At 39.3% G+C, this 12,943-nt stretch overlaps 2 protein-coding genes across 5 annotated transcripts in view; both read right to left on the bottom strand.

Moving 5' to 3' along the window:
• Nucleotides 1-1,762: 1,762 nt before the first annotated feature.
• LOC129111493 (protein downstream neighbor of son homolog) lies at nucleotides 1,763-9,988 on the bottom strand. The gene is given in 15 exon segments (XM_054623462.1): nucleotides 1,763-2,070; nucleotides 2,907-3,037; nucleotides 3,132-3,201; nucleotides 3,301-3,499; nucleotides 3,590-3,745; nucleotides 4,154-4,247; nucleotides 4,344-4,446; nucleotides 4,527-4,602; nucleotides 4,712-4,890; nucleotides 5,778-5,978; nucleotides 6,957-7,037; nucleotides 7,158-7,391; nucleotides 7,394-7,566; nucleotides 7,686-7,795; nucleotides 9,978-9,988. Coding segments are annotated over 15 exon segments (1,959 nt in total). The 3' UTR covers nucleotides 1,763-1,929.
• Nucleotides 9,989-11,962: 1,974 nt separating this feature from the next.
• runx1 (RUNX family transcription factor 1) overlaps nucleotides 11,963-12,943 on the bottom strand; it is a 47,353-nt gene continuing 46,372 nt past the window's right edge. For all 4 annotated transcript variants that reach the window (XM_054623535.1, XM_054623533.1, XM_054623534.1 and 1 more), the window contains one exon: nucleotides 11,963-12,943. This exon is cut by the window's right edge and continues 664 nt beyond it. The gene's annotated coding sequence lies outside the window, so the exon portion shown is untranslated.

Here is a 12,943-nt window from a genome sequence, read left to right as displayed (position 1 = left end):
AATCTATATAAATATAATTGAATGGTTGCATGGGCCATTGCCAGTATCTCCCAAGGATCTGGGGTTAGAGAGGTCACTTTGGGGTTAACGCTGGGTTTTCAGTCCTACGACGGTGGTTCACTTCTTACGTCCGTTTATTTCGAAGTTCCCTTCCCTTCCTGCCTTTGCATGTTTTCCCGCCTTTGTAATTGTCTGCCCCGCCCCCGATTGGATGCACCTGTGATGTATTAAGTCTCGTCAGCCTTGTTGTGTTTCTCCAACCAATCAGCTGTCAGCCCTCATGTCTGCCCACCTGTGTCTGGTTGTCTGATTAGTTTCTTGTGTATTTATAGTCCTGTCTCGTTTTTCATTGGTCTGCTGTAGCGACTGTTGGTGTGCGCCATTGTTTGTATGCATTCGACTAAGCTAATAAATCATCTTTAATTCGTAGAGAAGATCGGAGGCAGCGTTCCGGGAGCATTTTTTTTCAAGAATCTCTTCCATTTGGTGATTTTTTTTAAAAAAAACATAAAATCAAAAAAAAAAATAACTATGCAATATGACTGAATGGGTTCTGGGTGAAATGGGTGCAAACAAATCTTACATTACCGTTAAGTTATATTTCCAAGCAAAAAAATATATTTAATGATGTGTCACTGTTTTAGGTCTCTTTAGGTCTCTGATTCTTCCCAATTAATTTTTCAGTCTCTTTGCAAGAGTGCAACGTGACTAATCCATCCCCAACACCACCATTTTTTCTATTTTCTTCTATAAATCTATATATTTTCGTTTTTAATAGTTTTATATACCATTTCTTTCTATATTTCATTTTCACTTTTTTTTAAATTTATTCGTAATTCTTGTATTTTTCTATATTTAAATATTCATACACACTACAATTACTATTAGCTTTGAGATTTTTTTTATATATATATATATATATTTTTTATATATTATTTTTTATATATATATATATATATATATATATATATTTTTTATATATATATATATATATTTCCCCTCTTGGCCACACCCTGATTGGCCAATAGGGGAAATGCACCAAGCTGCCTTCCCAATTCTTAATTAGGGGCCAGACCAGGTGATCTGAATAACCCTCCAATCAACTCAAGGGGACATTTAGGTTCAAGGATTTGTGTTTTTTTTAAATATTAAATGGTGAACGGACTTGGTCGGCAGTCGTGCATTTGATGGTTTCGACAATATTTCATATTGTACAGGCTACTTTTTGGTGGTATCCAACAAATAAAAAACTGTGACTTTAAGACACAACTCCAGCATGTCACACTGCAACACATGGCTCTAGAAGCTGACACATATAAGTAAATATAAGATATGAATGTGATTTATTTGCTCCAAAGTCTGTTTCATGATTTATTGCCAGCTGTCTTTTTTTTTTTTTTTTGCATTCGTCTGTTTAAACTGTGTGATTTTTAGTCTGAATTATGACTTTAACTCCTTCGTAATTGTGTAATATTATCTAACGATCCACGTACCGAGCTCTGATTGGTCAGCAGGCGGGGCTTTTATATGAGTTGTTTTTAAACCAGATGAATGAGTGAAAGGAACTAGAAAACTGAATGAAATCCAACAACCCTTAATAGATTCCAGAAATATTTAAAATCCAACCTCAAACATTGGAAATACTTTAATTTCATAACGCAAAAAAACAACAAAAAAAACACTCCAAAATAAAAATATTTTAACATGAGCTAAACTAATGATAAAAATAAATAAAAAAAACTAAGAACAATATGATGCATTACAAGAGCACAGCTTGAAAATAGAGGTATTAAAAAAATACTGGGCAACGCAATAAATCATGTTTGTATAAGTACTTTTAAAAAAACATGAAACATGTTGCCACCACAGTAGTAGTGCAGCTCTACCGTGGAGCAGAACAGAACGTGTAGTTGTTCAGAGAGCCCTCCGTCAGTTCTTCCACATGTAGCTGTAGTTGCTCATGTTGATGTGGGTCAGAGCGGTCTTGCCCAGGCTGGAGGGCTGCTGAAGCTGCTGGACGGAGGCAGGGTGGAGACCACAACCCGACAGGTCCACTGAACCACCGGTACACTGCACAAAAACAGCTGGACTGAGAAACACATCCGACATTCTTTAACCCGCTTCATGCACAATGCGTACTCGTTGTATTCTCCAAATTATTTAGCTGGGAGCTTTAAAATAATCAAAATGTAATGTGGGCAAAACAATGTTCAAAAACCTCTAAAAAAAATACATTTTCGATAAAAAGTTATTTTTTCATCTGTTTTTCTTCTACCTAAATGAAAACATTAGACGAACAGTCTTGTTTTATATATATATCTCGTCATTAGTGGTTTTAATTAGAGATCATAATCTGCTTAGAGCTAGTGTAGGACATTTAATATCCATTTTAAATTGCATTTATTCAAGCTGCTAGCCAAAACCTACATGTGCAACATAACATTTGAACACATCGTGATAACAGCATAATTGATCCGTTTTTAGCTTGTACGCATCACAATGTACCTCAACGGAACCTCCGTACGTTAGCGGTTAGCTCTGGTATTTAGTCAAGCAGGACCGTGCTGCTAAATGAAATTAGCATTTGAGCAATTAAGTTTTTTTGGTTGTCGTTTTTGTGCATGACCCCCCGAAAATAGCACATAAAATAACGAATAGTAACGTGTTATTATTTAACTTTTTTTTTTGATTTATTTGTTTTTATTATCGCTTAACGGGTAAATTTCTAAATGTTGGCGTAGGCTAGTCTTAGTTTTTTTTATGTAATTATTGAGCATTTTGTTGCCGTTTTCATTTTCAAAAAAGAAAAAAAAAGATGGAAGTATGTCCTCCGTCCTCCCGCCGTCGTGGCTTACCATAATGTCCGGCCCCAAGGTGAAGTACAGTTGGTTATTAGGCCGTCTTACCTGCTGCTTGGCGGCGTGCGTGTTCATGACGGCGGTAGGCGTGTGTGTGTACAGAGCAGCTGAGAAGTTCCCTTTCTGTGCGGGCCGAAGGAGGGACGTGATGTTGTGGAGGGTGGAGGGGAGGATGGGTCCTGAAAGGAAGGAAGGAGGGAGGAGGGAGGAGGAAACTAGTTAAACACTACACCCAAAACATGCATCCATTCATTTTAAGTCACCGCTGTGTACCTGTGATCTCCAGACTGCTGATGTTCTGGAAGCTGGAACCAACCTGGCTCTTCACATTCACACTGCGGGCCTGAAAACCAAAAAAACAAAGACTTGTAGCAACAGCTGTGTGTGTGTGTGTGTGTGTGTGTGTGTGTGTGTGTGTGTGTGTGTGTGTGTGTGTTCACACCTTCAGCGTTTGCATGGTAGCTCCTCTGAACGCGCCGGGGGCCAGGAGCGTCGGGGGCAGCCCGGCCTGGGAACCCGCCGCGGCCACCACGCTCTTGCAGTTGATGAGGAAGTTGATGAGGGTGAAGGTGTGCGGCCCCTCCACGCACACCACGGACTCCGGCTTGTGGTCCAGGGACACGGCCGAACCCTCCTTGCGACTGCACCGGCGGTCAAGGAGCTTCCGCTGCTCGATCGCGTGACAAAGACGTCTGTGCGATCCTGATTAAAAAGCTAGTAAAAAAGGATACAGTTGCATGGTGATGCTGTCGGGCTTCTTGATTTTGTCCTGGATTCCCATCTCCTTCAGCCAGGAGAAGCTGCCGTCTGCATCGTCGTGGCAACCATCGCCGCCTCCTCCTCCTTCCCCCGTCTGACCCTCCTCGCACTCTTTCAGCTCACAACACCTGCAGTTCAGATCACATTCAAATATGTCAGCAAAAATCATCCGTTCAATAAATTAGGTTCGACCCATTGGCACGTGCAAATAGTTTTCTAATAGTAATAATAATAATAATAATAACTTTATTTATATAGCACCTTTTTAAAAACAAGGCCAGCAAAACAGTGCAATAGATGAAACATTAAGAACAATCATTAGGATAAAACTAAACAAAGAAACAAAATGAAATAACAAGTGACAATTAAATAAATAAAATAAATAAAATAAATAAAATAAATAAAATAAATAAAATAAATAAAATAAATAAAATAAATAAAGTGAAATCGGTAAAATTTAGTAAACGAATATAAGATAAAATATTGAATTGTTTGTTTGTGACAATGAGACGTTTCAGTGGAGACGACACACTTACTCCAGCTCTTCCTCCTCTCCCTGCTGCTCAGTCAGGCTCTGTGGCTCCCTGCTCTTCCTCGTCTCCTCCACTAGAGGGAGACTGAACTCTATACCTAAAAACAGGTAGACAAATGGGAGGTGTGCAAACATGAATGAATATCTGAGAAGAAGTTGAAAGTGTAGGTGACGCCCCGGCTGCGAGGACTCACCTTCAGCCTTCATGGCCTCTCTGAGACCCCTGGTGGTAGGAGAGATTAAGGCAGTGATGCTGCTCGAGCCCCCAAGACCTGCTGCCCTGAACATCACGGTGAACTGACACAAGAGGGGGAAGAAATTACGACGGGAAGCGACTGTAATGTCACACAATCCAAAAAAACAAGAAAAACACCGACCTGATAGGAGCAGAGGTAGAAGTAAGGACACAGTCTGGCCTTCAGCAGACCGTAGAGAGACGACAGACTGACCGACCTGGAAAAAAAACACAAATTAGAGACAAAAAGAGCAATGGAGTTGATGCTGTGTGTGTGAACTGATGCAGCTGGTGTGGCTTGAAGCGCTCCCTCCCTCCAGCCCTCACCATTCACTCATGAGGCTCTGCTGCAGGGCCCGGTCTTGGGCCCACGGGGTGTTCTTCCCCGCGAAGCTCCTCTCGGCGTTGATCCGGGGGAACAGAGGGATCCAGGGCAGGGAGGGGTGCTGCCAGTACACCAGACTCTGCTGGAAGGCACACCGCAGCTCAGAGCAGGACCTGGGATCCTGCAGGGGAACAGAAAGAAGGATTTAGATTCATTTATTTTATGTACAACTTCAAATTTGACACGCACCTGAACAGATTACATTGAACATTTCAGCAAAACTATGAGAGAAACATTCATGTATATAGATTTCGATGTGTTAAAATGACTCTCCTTCTACAGTCAGTGAAACTACTAATGGTCAAATCAGTTATCATCATATCTGTACAAAAAATGTGTTTGTATGTTTACATTGTTTACGAGAGCACAGAGGAGGGAGTAGGACACAATCTCTAATCTTTTACTTCAGTAAATTAATAGTGTACAAAATACTCTGTTGCAAGTAAAAGTACTGCAATGTTATTGAAGTAAAAGTACAGTAAAGTAAACAGCAGAGAAAAGTACTGAAAGTGAAAATACTCATTAAGCCGAGCAAGAGCTTGGGCTGATGTTTACAACCGGTCAGCTGATGCCATTCACAAACGCTGCTGTCTGCAGCTTCTGCATTCCAATTTATTTCAAATAACTTAATCTCTGAACTTATTTGTTTGGTTTTCTTTGTATGTGTGGATTACTTGGGTTGTTACCGACATCTGGTGAAAATTTCATGTCAATAGCACCTTTAGAAATATATTTACTGAGAGAAATGGTGACGTGTTCAATACTTATTTTACCCGCTGTGTGTATATATGTAATTCTCCATGGATTGAGTGTTTTTTGACCGAGGTGAAGAAGCAGTTTTTGAAAGGCTAAACACCATCAGATATGGACTGAAGAAGAATAATTTGAATAAAAAAACCATGTTGTGAATTTTACAAAATGATGTCATCAGTCTCTCTTCAATACATCTGAACTGTCATGTGTGTGATGATGATGATGATGATGATGATGATGATGATGATGATCTACCTGCAGACTGTGTGGCAGAGCGCTGAACTGAGCTCTGCAGTGGTGACTGAGCCCCGACGCCTCCTCCTGGGCTTTGGGGTGCTCGGCCCACGACAGGGTGAGCGGGGAGGTGAAGAGGAGGCGGGTCTTCAGGCTCCAGTCTGACGGATACTCTGTGCAGACGGGAGGAGCGATGGAGGCCGGAGCGATGGCCTGGGGACTCTGGGGATAAGATAAGATAAGATAAGATAAGATAAGATAAGATAAGAGAAGATAATCCTTCATTAGTCCCGCAGCGGATAGTGCAAAACAAGAGACATAGTAAAAAAACAAGATCAAAAATAAGTATTATAAATGAGCAAATGAGCAACAAACAAACAGTAAAAAACAGTAAAGAATTATTCATATTAGTTTGTTTCTGCTCTTATTGTATTCATATTAGTTTGTTTCTGTACTTTTGCTCTGGTTTATGCTCTTAGATGCTTGTTTAAGAAAGGAGATGCACTTATGACTTCTGGTGACTAGTAGTTCTCTTGAATACCTATGTTGAATACACTTATTGTGAGTCGCTTTGGATAAAAGCGTCTGCTAAATGACCGTAATGTAATGTAATAATGTAATGTAACTTTATGAGGTCATAATGTAACTTCATGAGGTCGTAATGTAACTTTATGAGGTCACAAGTAACTTTATGAGGTCACAAGGTAACTTTATGAGGTCACAATGTAACTTTATGAGGTCATAATGTTTGTTTCTGTAGGTCTAATGTAACTTTATGAGGTCACAAGGTAACTTTATGAGGTCACAAGGTAACTATGAGGTAATTTATGTCAACTTAATGTAACTTTATGAGGTCACAAGGTAACTTTATGAGGTCACAATGTAACTTTATGAGGTCATAATGTAACTTTATGAGGTCACAATGTAACTTTATGAGGTCACAAGGTAACTATGAGGTCATAATGTAACTTTATGAGGTCACAAGGTAACTATGAGGTCACAATGTAACTTTATGAGGTCACAAGGTAACTCTATGAGGTCATAATGTAACTTTATGAGGTCACAATGTAACTTTATGAGGTCACAAGGTAACTATGAGGTCGTAATGTAACTTTATGAGGTCATAATGTAACTTTATGAGGTCACAATGTAACTTTATGAGGTCATAATGTATAGAGAGAAAAAACAAAACAATCAAACCTTCAGAAGTGGACTTTTCCCATCTTCCTCCTCTTCTTCTTCTTCAAAGAGGGAGTCATCTTCAGAGAAGGTGAGACACTTCTGCAGGAGGACAGACAAGTGGACATATGATGCATACATACATATACATATATATACACATATATACATAAACATATATATACATGAACACAGTGTAAGTCCTGGTGCTGGTGAACCCACCTTGTTGGAGGTCTGGTGCTCCTGCTTCTCTGCCTCGTCCAGCCTGGCCCTGAAGGGGAAGCCTCCTGGTGTCCCTGCCTCCTCCTCCTCCTCCTCCTCCTCCTGCTCCTCCTCCTCCTCCTCCTTGCAGTCTGACGGTGTAAGGAGCCGTCTCTTCTTGGGCCCGTAGGTGTTCTCTATGCTGGCGAACGGGTTCCGTCGCTTGGAGCCTCCTGCCGCTGTGGAGCAGCGCAGCGGGGGCTGTGGAGCAGCGGGCCGGGGGAGAAGGGCCGTGCTCCGGCCGGCGCCCCGGCCCGCTGCGGCTCTGCCCCGGCCCGCTGCGGCTGCAGGAGGCTCCGGTGCTGCGGCGGCGCTTCCCCCGCAGACGCATCGTGTCGGCCGGCCGCATGAAGCCGGAGGAGTCGGCCTGCTGGAGGGACATGATGGAGGACATGATGAGGACATGATGGAGGAGACACAGACACAATGTAGCGCTGCCGCCAAGAGATTCAATGGAGCGCCTGACGTGATGACGTAGTGACGCCTGACGTGGTGACGTGATGACGTGGTGGCGCCTAACGTGTTGACGTGATGACGTGCGCCTGACGTGGTGACGTGATGACGTGGTGACGTGGTGGCGCCAACGCGTGGTGCGTTCGCTGGATGGAGAGAAAGTCGGAAAAAGGAGCTCTGGTATCAGAAGGCAGATAAGATGAGATAAGATAAGATAAAATAAGATAAGATAAGATAAGATATACTTTATTAGTCTAAATAAAATGAAATAACAAACAAGTTTTATAAATAAGCAATAAAAAACAGTAAAAACAATAAATAACTGAAATATTATATATACAAATAACTTATATGAAAATATATATATGTACAGAATAATATTATATGTACAGAATAATAATATTATAATATTATATGTACAGAATAATATTATATGTACAGAATAAACATTATATGTACAGAATAATATTATATGTACAGAATAATATTATATATACAGAATAATATTATATGTACAGAATAATATTATATGTACAGAATAATATTATATGTACAGAATAATATTATATGTACAGAATAAATTATGTATTATTATTATTATTATTATTATTATTATTATTATTATTATTATTATTATTATATTCCTTTATTGATCCCCATGGGGAAATTCAGGTGTTCAGCAGCTCAACTACACAGAAACAGATAATAAATACAACATATTATACAATAAAAATAAAAATAAAAAAAGAATAAAAATAAAAAAACAGAATAAAAATAAGAATAAAAATAAAAATAAACAATAAAAATAAAAATATAAAAAATAAGAATAAAATAAAAATAAATAAAAATAAAAATGTGTCTGGATAGATATAAAAAATCATGTTCTTATTACTATGAAAGGCTTTTCTGTCTGTACATATAATATTTCAGTTATTATTATTATATTCCTTTATTGATTGATTATCACTTCTAATTAATATGTTGTTAATTTATATTTCATTCTATAATACAATACACTGTGCAATTATAGTTATAATAGTTTTTCTGTCTTTAAATATAATATTTCAGTTATTGTGGATTCTTTACTGTTTTTATTGCTTATTTATAATCCTTATTCTTTATTTAATTTTATCTTGTTTTATTTTACTATGTCTTTGTTTGCACTTTAACTCTTTGCTGCTGTAATCCTAATAAAGGATTATCTTATCTTATCTTAAAAATGAATAAATAAAACTAAAATAAAGTCCTAACTTCTCAGATAAATATATATATATTTTTATTTATTTAAGTTCATGCTATTTTTTATCAAACAGTTATTATTATTATTATTATTATTATTATTATTATTATTATTATTATTATTATTATAGGTAATTAAACCTGTCTATTAACATTTTTAGATAGTTTTGAATGGCACCTACAGTACCAGTCAAAAGTTTGGACACACCTTCTCATTCAATGGTTTTTCTTTATTTTTCATTTTTTTATTTTTTTCTACATTGTAGATTAATATTGAAGACATCCAAACTATGAAATGAACACATATGGAATTATGTGGTAAACAAACAAATGCTCAACAAACCAGAATATGTTTCATATTTTACATTCTTCAAAGTAGTTGAATGAGAAGGTGTGAACAAACTTTTGACTGGTACTTTATATTCAGTAATGAGGCATCATTATGATCATTTAGGTCATTATGATGCATGAACACATCGCAAACTGTCGTATTATGATTTTTGTAACAATAACAAGTTTGTGTGCCACACTTTGGGAGTACCAAACCATTTCAAACTTATAGCAAAACTGCACACCAAGCATATATGGTTAAAAATATATAAATAAATATTTTCTCTGTCATGTCGTTGTCGTCGTCCCCCCCCACCACCACCTCCACCTCTGTCCCTCTGTCACAGTGATTAATAGGACATTATGTAAATGCCGTCTCCCTTGTTAATTTGTCCCTAGTTTGGCTCATCAATCACATCTGAAGCTCAGCCGGGCTGCTGTTAGAAATCAATTCTCGTATCTGTTGCTAAGGTAGAAGAGAGAAGAAAAAAAAAACAGTGCTTTAAGCGTCAAAACTGTGGGTCAGTTCTGAATTGATGGCTAATGATTTTTGTGAAGGGCTTCTGAAATGTCGTGCAGCATGAACCCAGAACCCAGAGATGTTGTGTAGAGCGAGAAGAGAAGGGGGCCCAGAACTGAACCTTGTGGAACCCCCGTAGTCAGCATGCAGTAGGCCTCGTGCAGCCCCATTTGATCGGGTTTAGTCACTTATACAGTATGTGTTGGGGTTATTTTACTGTCACAGTGAGAATAACTAACATTTCGGCCATCGGTGCGACTGGAAAACGTGTCAGAAGTCGACGTCTGAAACCAAGAAGTTGGGAGCAGAATGCATTTAGACCACCAGATGTCACCGGTCACCCAGGCTGAAAGAACTGGACTTCAAACATGGGCCAAACTATCCTCTCACATCCAAACTCCTCCTCAATTAATCAGAATTTCTTTGATCTTGGAATCAAAATATGAATGAAACTGAATTTCACATTTTTTTAAAACATTTTTTTATTTAGAAGGTATTTTGTAGGCGGACTGTAGAAGAAAAACACACCTGCAAGTTTCATGAAATCAATGTTAGAATATGAACCTTTTCAAGGCTATATACAGCCATTGTATCGATGAATAATTACAAAAAAAAACACAAACAAAATTGGCAACATCAACCCATCCGTGCACAGACACGATACAGGACAGAGTAATAATCTAAGGTTATGCCTTTTGTATGCCTTTTATCCAGATATCTGCTGATGTCACAGTATCATACAAACTTCATGTCTCTAGAAATTCTCCAGACATTTCTTTATGATCTTCTGACTCATAATTTGGCACCGTTTCAGTTCATAAAGGAAAGAACATACAAATAAAAATAGTATAATATGTAACCTGCTGGAGGAATAAATCACTTGTTCTATAAACTTCAACTAAATTCAACAAGTTTACGCCCCGTTTTCCTTGACCCGAAGTTCCCATTAATATCCAATCATGAACTAAATAAATCAACTTTCAACTGATTTTGCGCTATAACACAATTATATGGCAATAGCAATCTTCACTCTCGTTTAATTATGTGTTTTATAGAGATATTCATAAGTTTCTCACGGTTTCTTTAACGATCCAGAACCAACAACCCTCACGCCCTCACCACCTCTGGCAGTAACTGGCCAGCTGTGAGGAGTTGTGAAAGTGGGCGGCGTCTCTCTCTCTCTAATGCACCAAGAATGTCTCTCAGAAGAAGAGAGAGACTGGTTTTTCCCATTTTCACAATTCTTTTGAGCATCACATGGCGAGCTTTTTCTCCAAATTGAAGTCCAGCCCATCTGAAAAATCTCGAAACACTTTTGCCCTTTTGGGTGCGTACTGGAGTTCATTTCCAGATGTTGAGCAGTTGTGAAAAACCCAATCGTGCCTCGTCTCCAACGTAGGTTTGCTTCATGTTTTTGGTTTATTAATGCAACAAAAAAACTCAAGATGTATACGTTTGCTACATAAATGGTGAATGGACCGTACTTGTAATAGCGCCTTTCTAGTCTTCCCACCACTCAAAGCACTTGAACGCTACATGTCATCACTCAGTGTCTTGCCCAAGGACACGCCAACGTGGACGGGCAGATCCTGGGGTCGAACCGCGACGATCTTCTGATTGGAGGACGACAGTCGGCCCGTCTTACACAAACTTGATGCTAGTTTTGGTACGAAAGTGGAAATAAGCCAACGATAACCGACAAACGGCGGCCTCCTGGAAGTCCTGTGTTTGTTTGATTTGTCCTAGCAGGCTTTTCTTGCTCAAGTGTTGTGTTCAAGGCCTATTCCAGTATGTTCACAACCCCCCCCCACCAACCTTCTCCTAGCTAGTACATCGGCTTTTCATATTGTGTTCTCACTGCCTGGCTGCACTTCACCTTTATTTGCCAACTTCTGTTTGTGTGTGTGTGTGTGTGTGTGTGTGTGTGTGTGTGTGTGTGTGTGTGTGTGTGTGTGTGTGTGTGTGTGTGTGTGTGTGTGTGTGTAAACTGGCATACACAACAAGCTAAGGCTTGTCTGTTTGCCAGTTGAAATTCCTACAGGTTCAGGAATAGCAAATGATAAATGTGTGTGTGTGTGTGTGTGTGTGTGTGTGTGTGTGTGTGTGTGTGTGTGTGTGTGTGTGTGTGTGTGTGTGTGTGGTGGTTTGTCATAGATACAGGTGGCAACACGCAGGGAAACACCTCAGACGACCAGTAACACAGGACACGAGTCGTATTATCATTTCAAGAATGTTTATAGAAATCAAAAACAAAATGTGCACTATCAGCAATGCCATAACAAAAATGATTGTGTGTGTGTGTGTGTGTGTGTGTGTGTGTGTGTGTGTGTGTGTGAGAGAGAGAGAGAGATAAAGAGAGAGAGAGGAAGGAAGGAGTGATGGAAACATGATGAAATGCAGGTGTCATTTACAGCCCTGGTTATATACAGTACAACACACACACACACACACACACACACACACACACACGAAATGCTACTAAAATTGGTATTGCAAAAATAAATTAAAGCATTTTACAAAACTCCATGCTGTAATGGTTCCTCACCGTGTTTGTAGAAATCTGATCAGAAACGTCTCAGAATCCGTAATAATAAATATGTAATCAATGAACTTATTCGACCGCTGCGAAGCCGTCGTGTTTCTTTTCATTTCTTCAGGAGATGATGGCCTCAGTTTGAGAGAAATATGTATTTGGCGTGAGCGTGAGCAACAAAAAAAAAAGAAATATACACAACAGCCGACGACATTTATGAGGACGGCGTCTCGTTATTCACAATGTTTCTCTCTGTTTGTCTGTCCAGACTACATCTTCTCTCCCGTTCTTCTTCTCTATGTCCTGAGAGTGAGGTGTTTGAGGCGTGGACTCGCTGCTGTCTGCTGGATAATGCACCTGTCAGTCATTCTGCTCGTTGATCGATAGAAGAAGAAGAAGAAGAAGAAGCGCTCCGATATAAGTTAAGAGTCAGGTGACATTTAACACGTGTGTGTGTGTCGACACCTGATATCTGAGCCGTTAAAACCATTAACCTGTTGTTTCTTTTGACTCGGTACCACACACACACACACACACACACACACACACACACACACACACACACACACACACACACCAGAGCACCGATTGTGGATTAATCTGCCGCTGAAAATAGTCCTGAAGAAATGCTAAAACTACAGTGACCTGCTGTGTTTTTGAGAAACAGAAAGA

Source organism: Anoplopoma fimbria, chromosome 22, assembly GCF_027596085.1.
Source record: "Anoplopoma fimbria isolate UVic2021 breed Golden Eagle Sablefish chromosome 22, Afim_UVic_2022, whole genome shotgun sequence".
Classification (NCBI taxonomy): domain Eukaryota; kingdom Metazoa; phylum Chordata; class Actinopteri; order Perciformes; family Anoplopomatidae; genus Anoplopoma; species Anoplopoma fimbria.
This window is presented reverse-complemented; position numbering and strand designations above follow the sequence as displayed.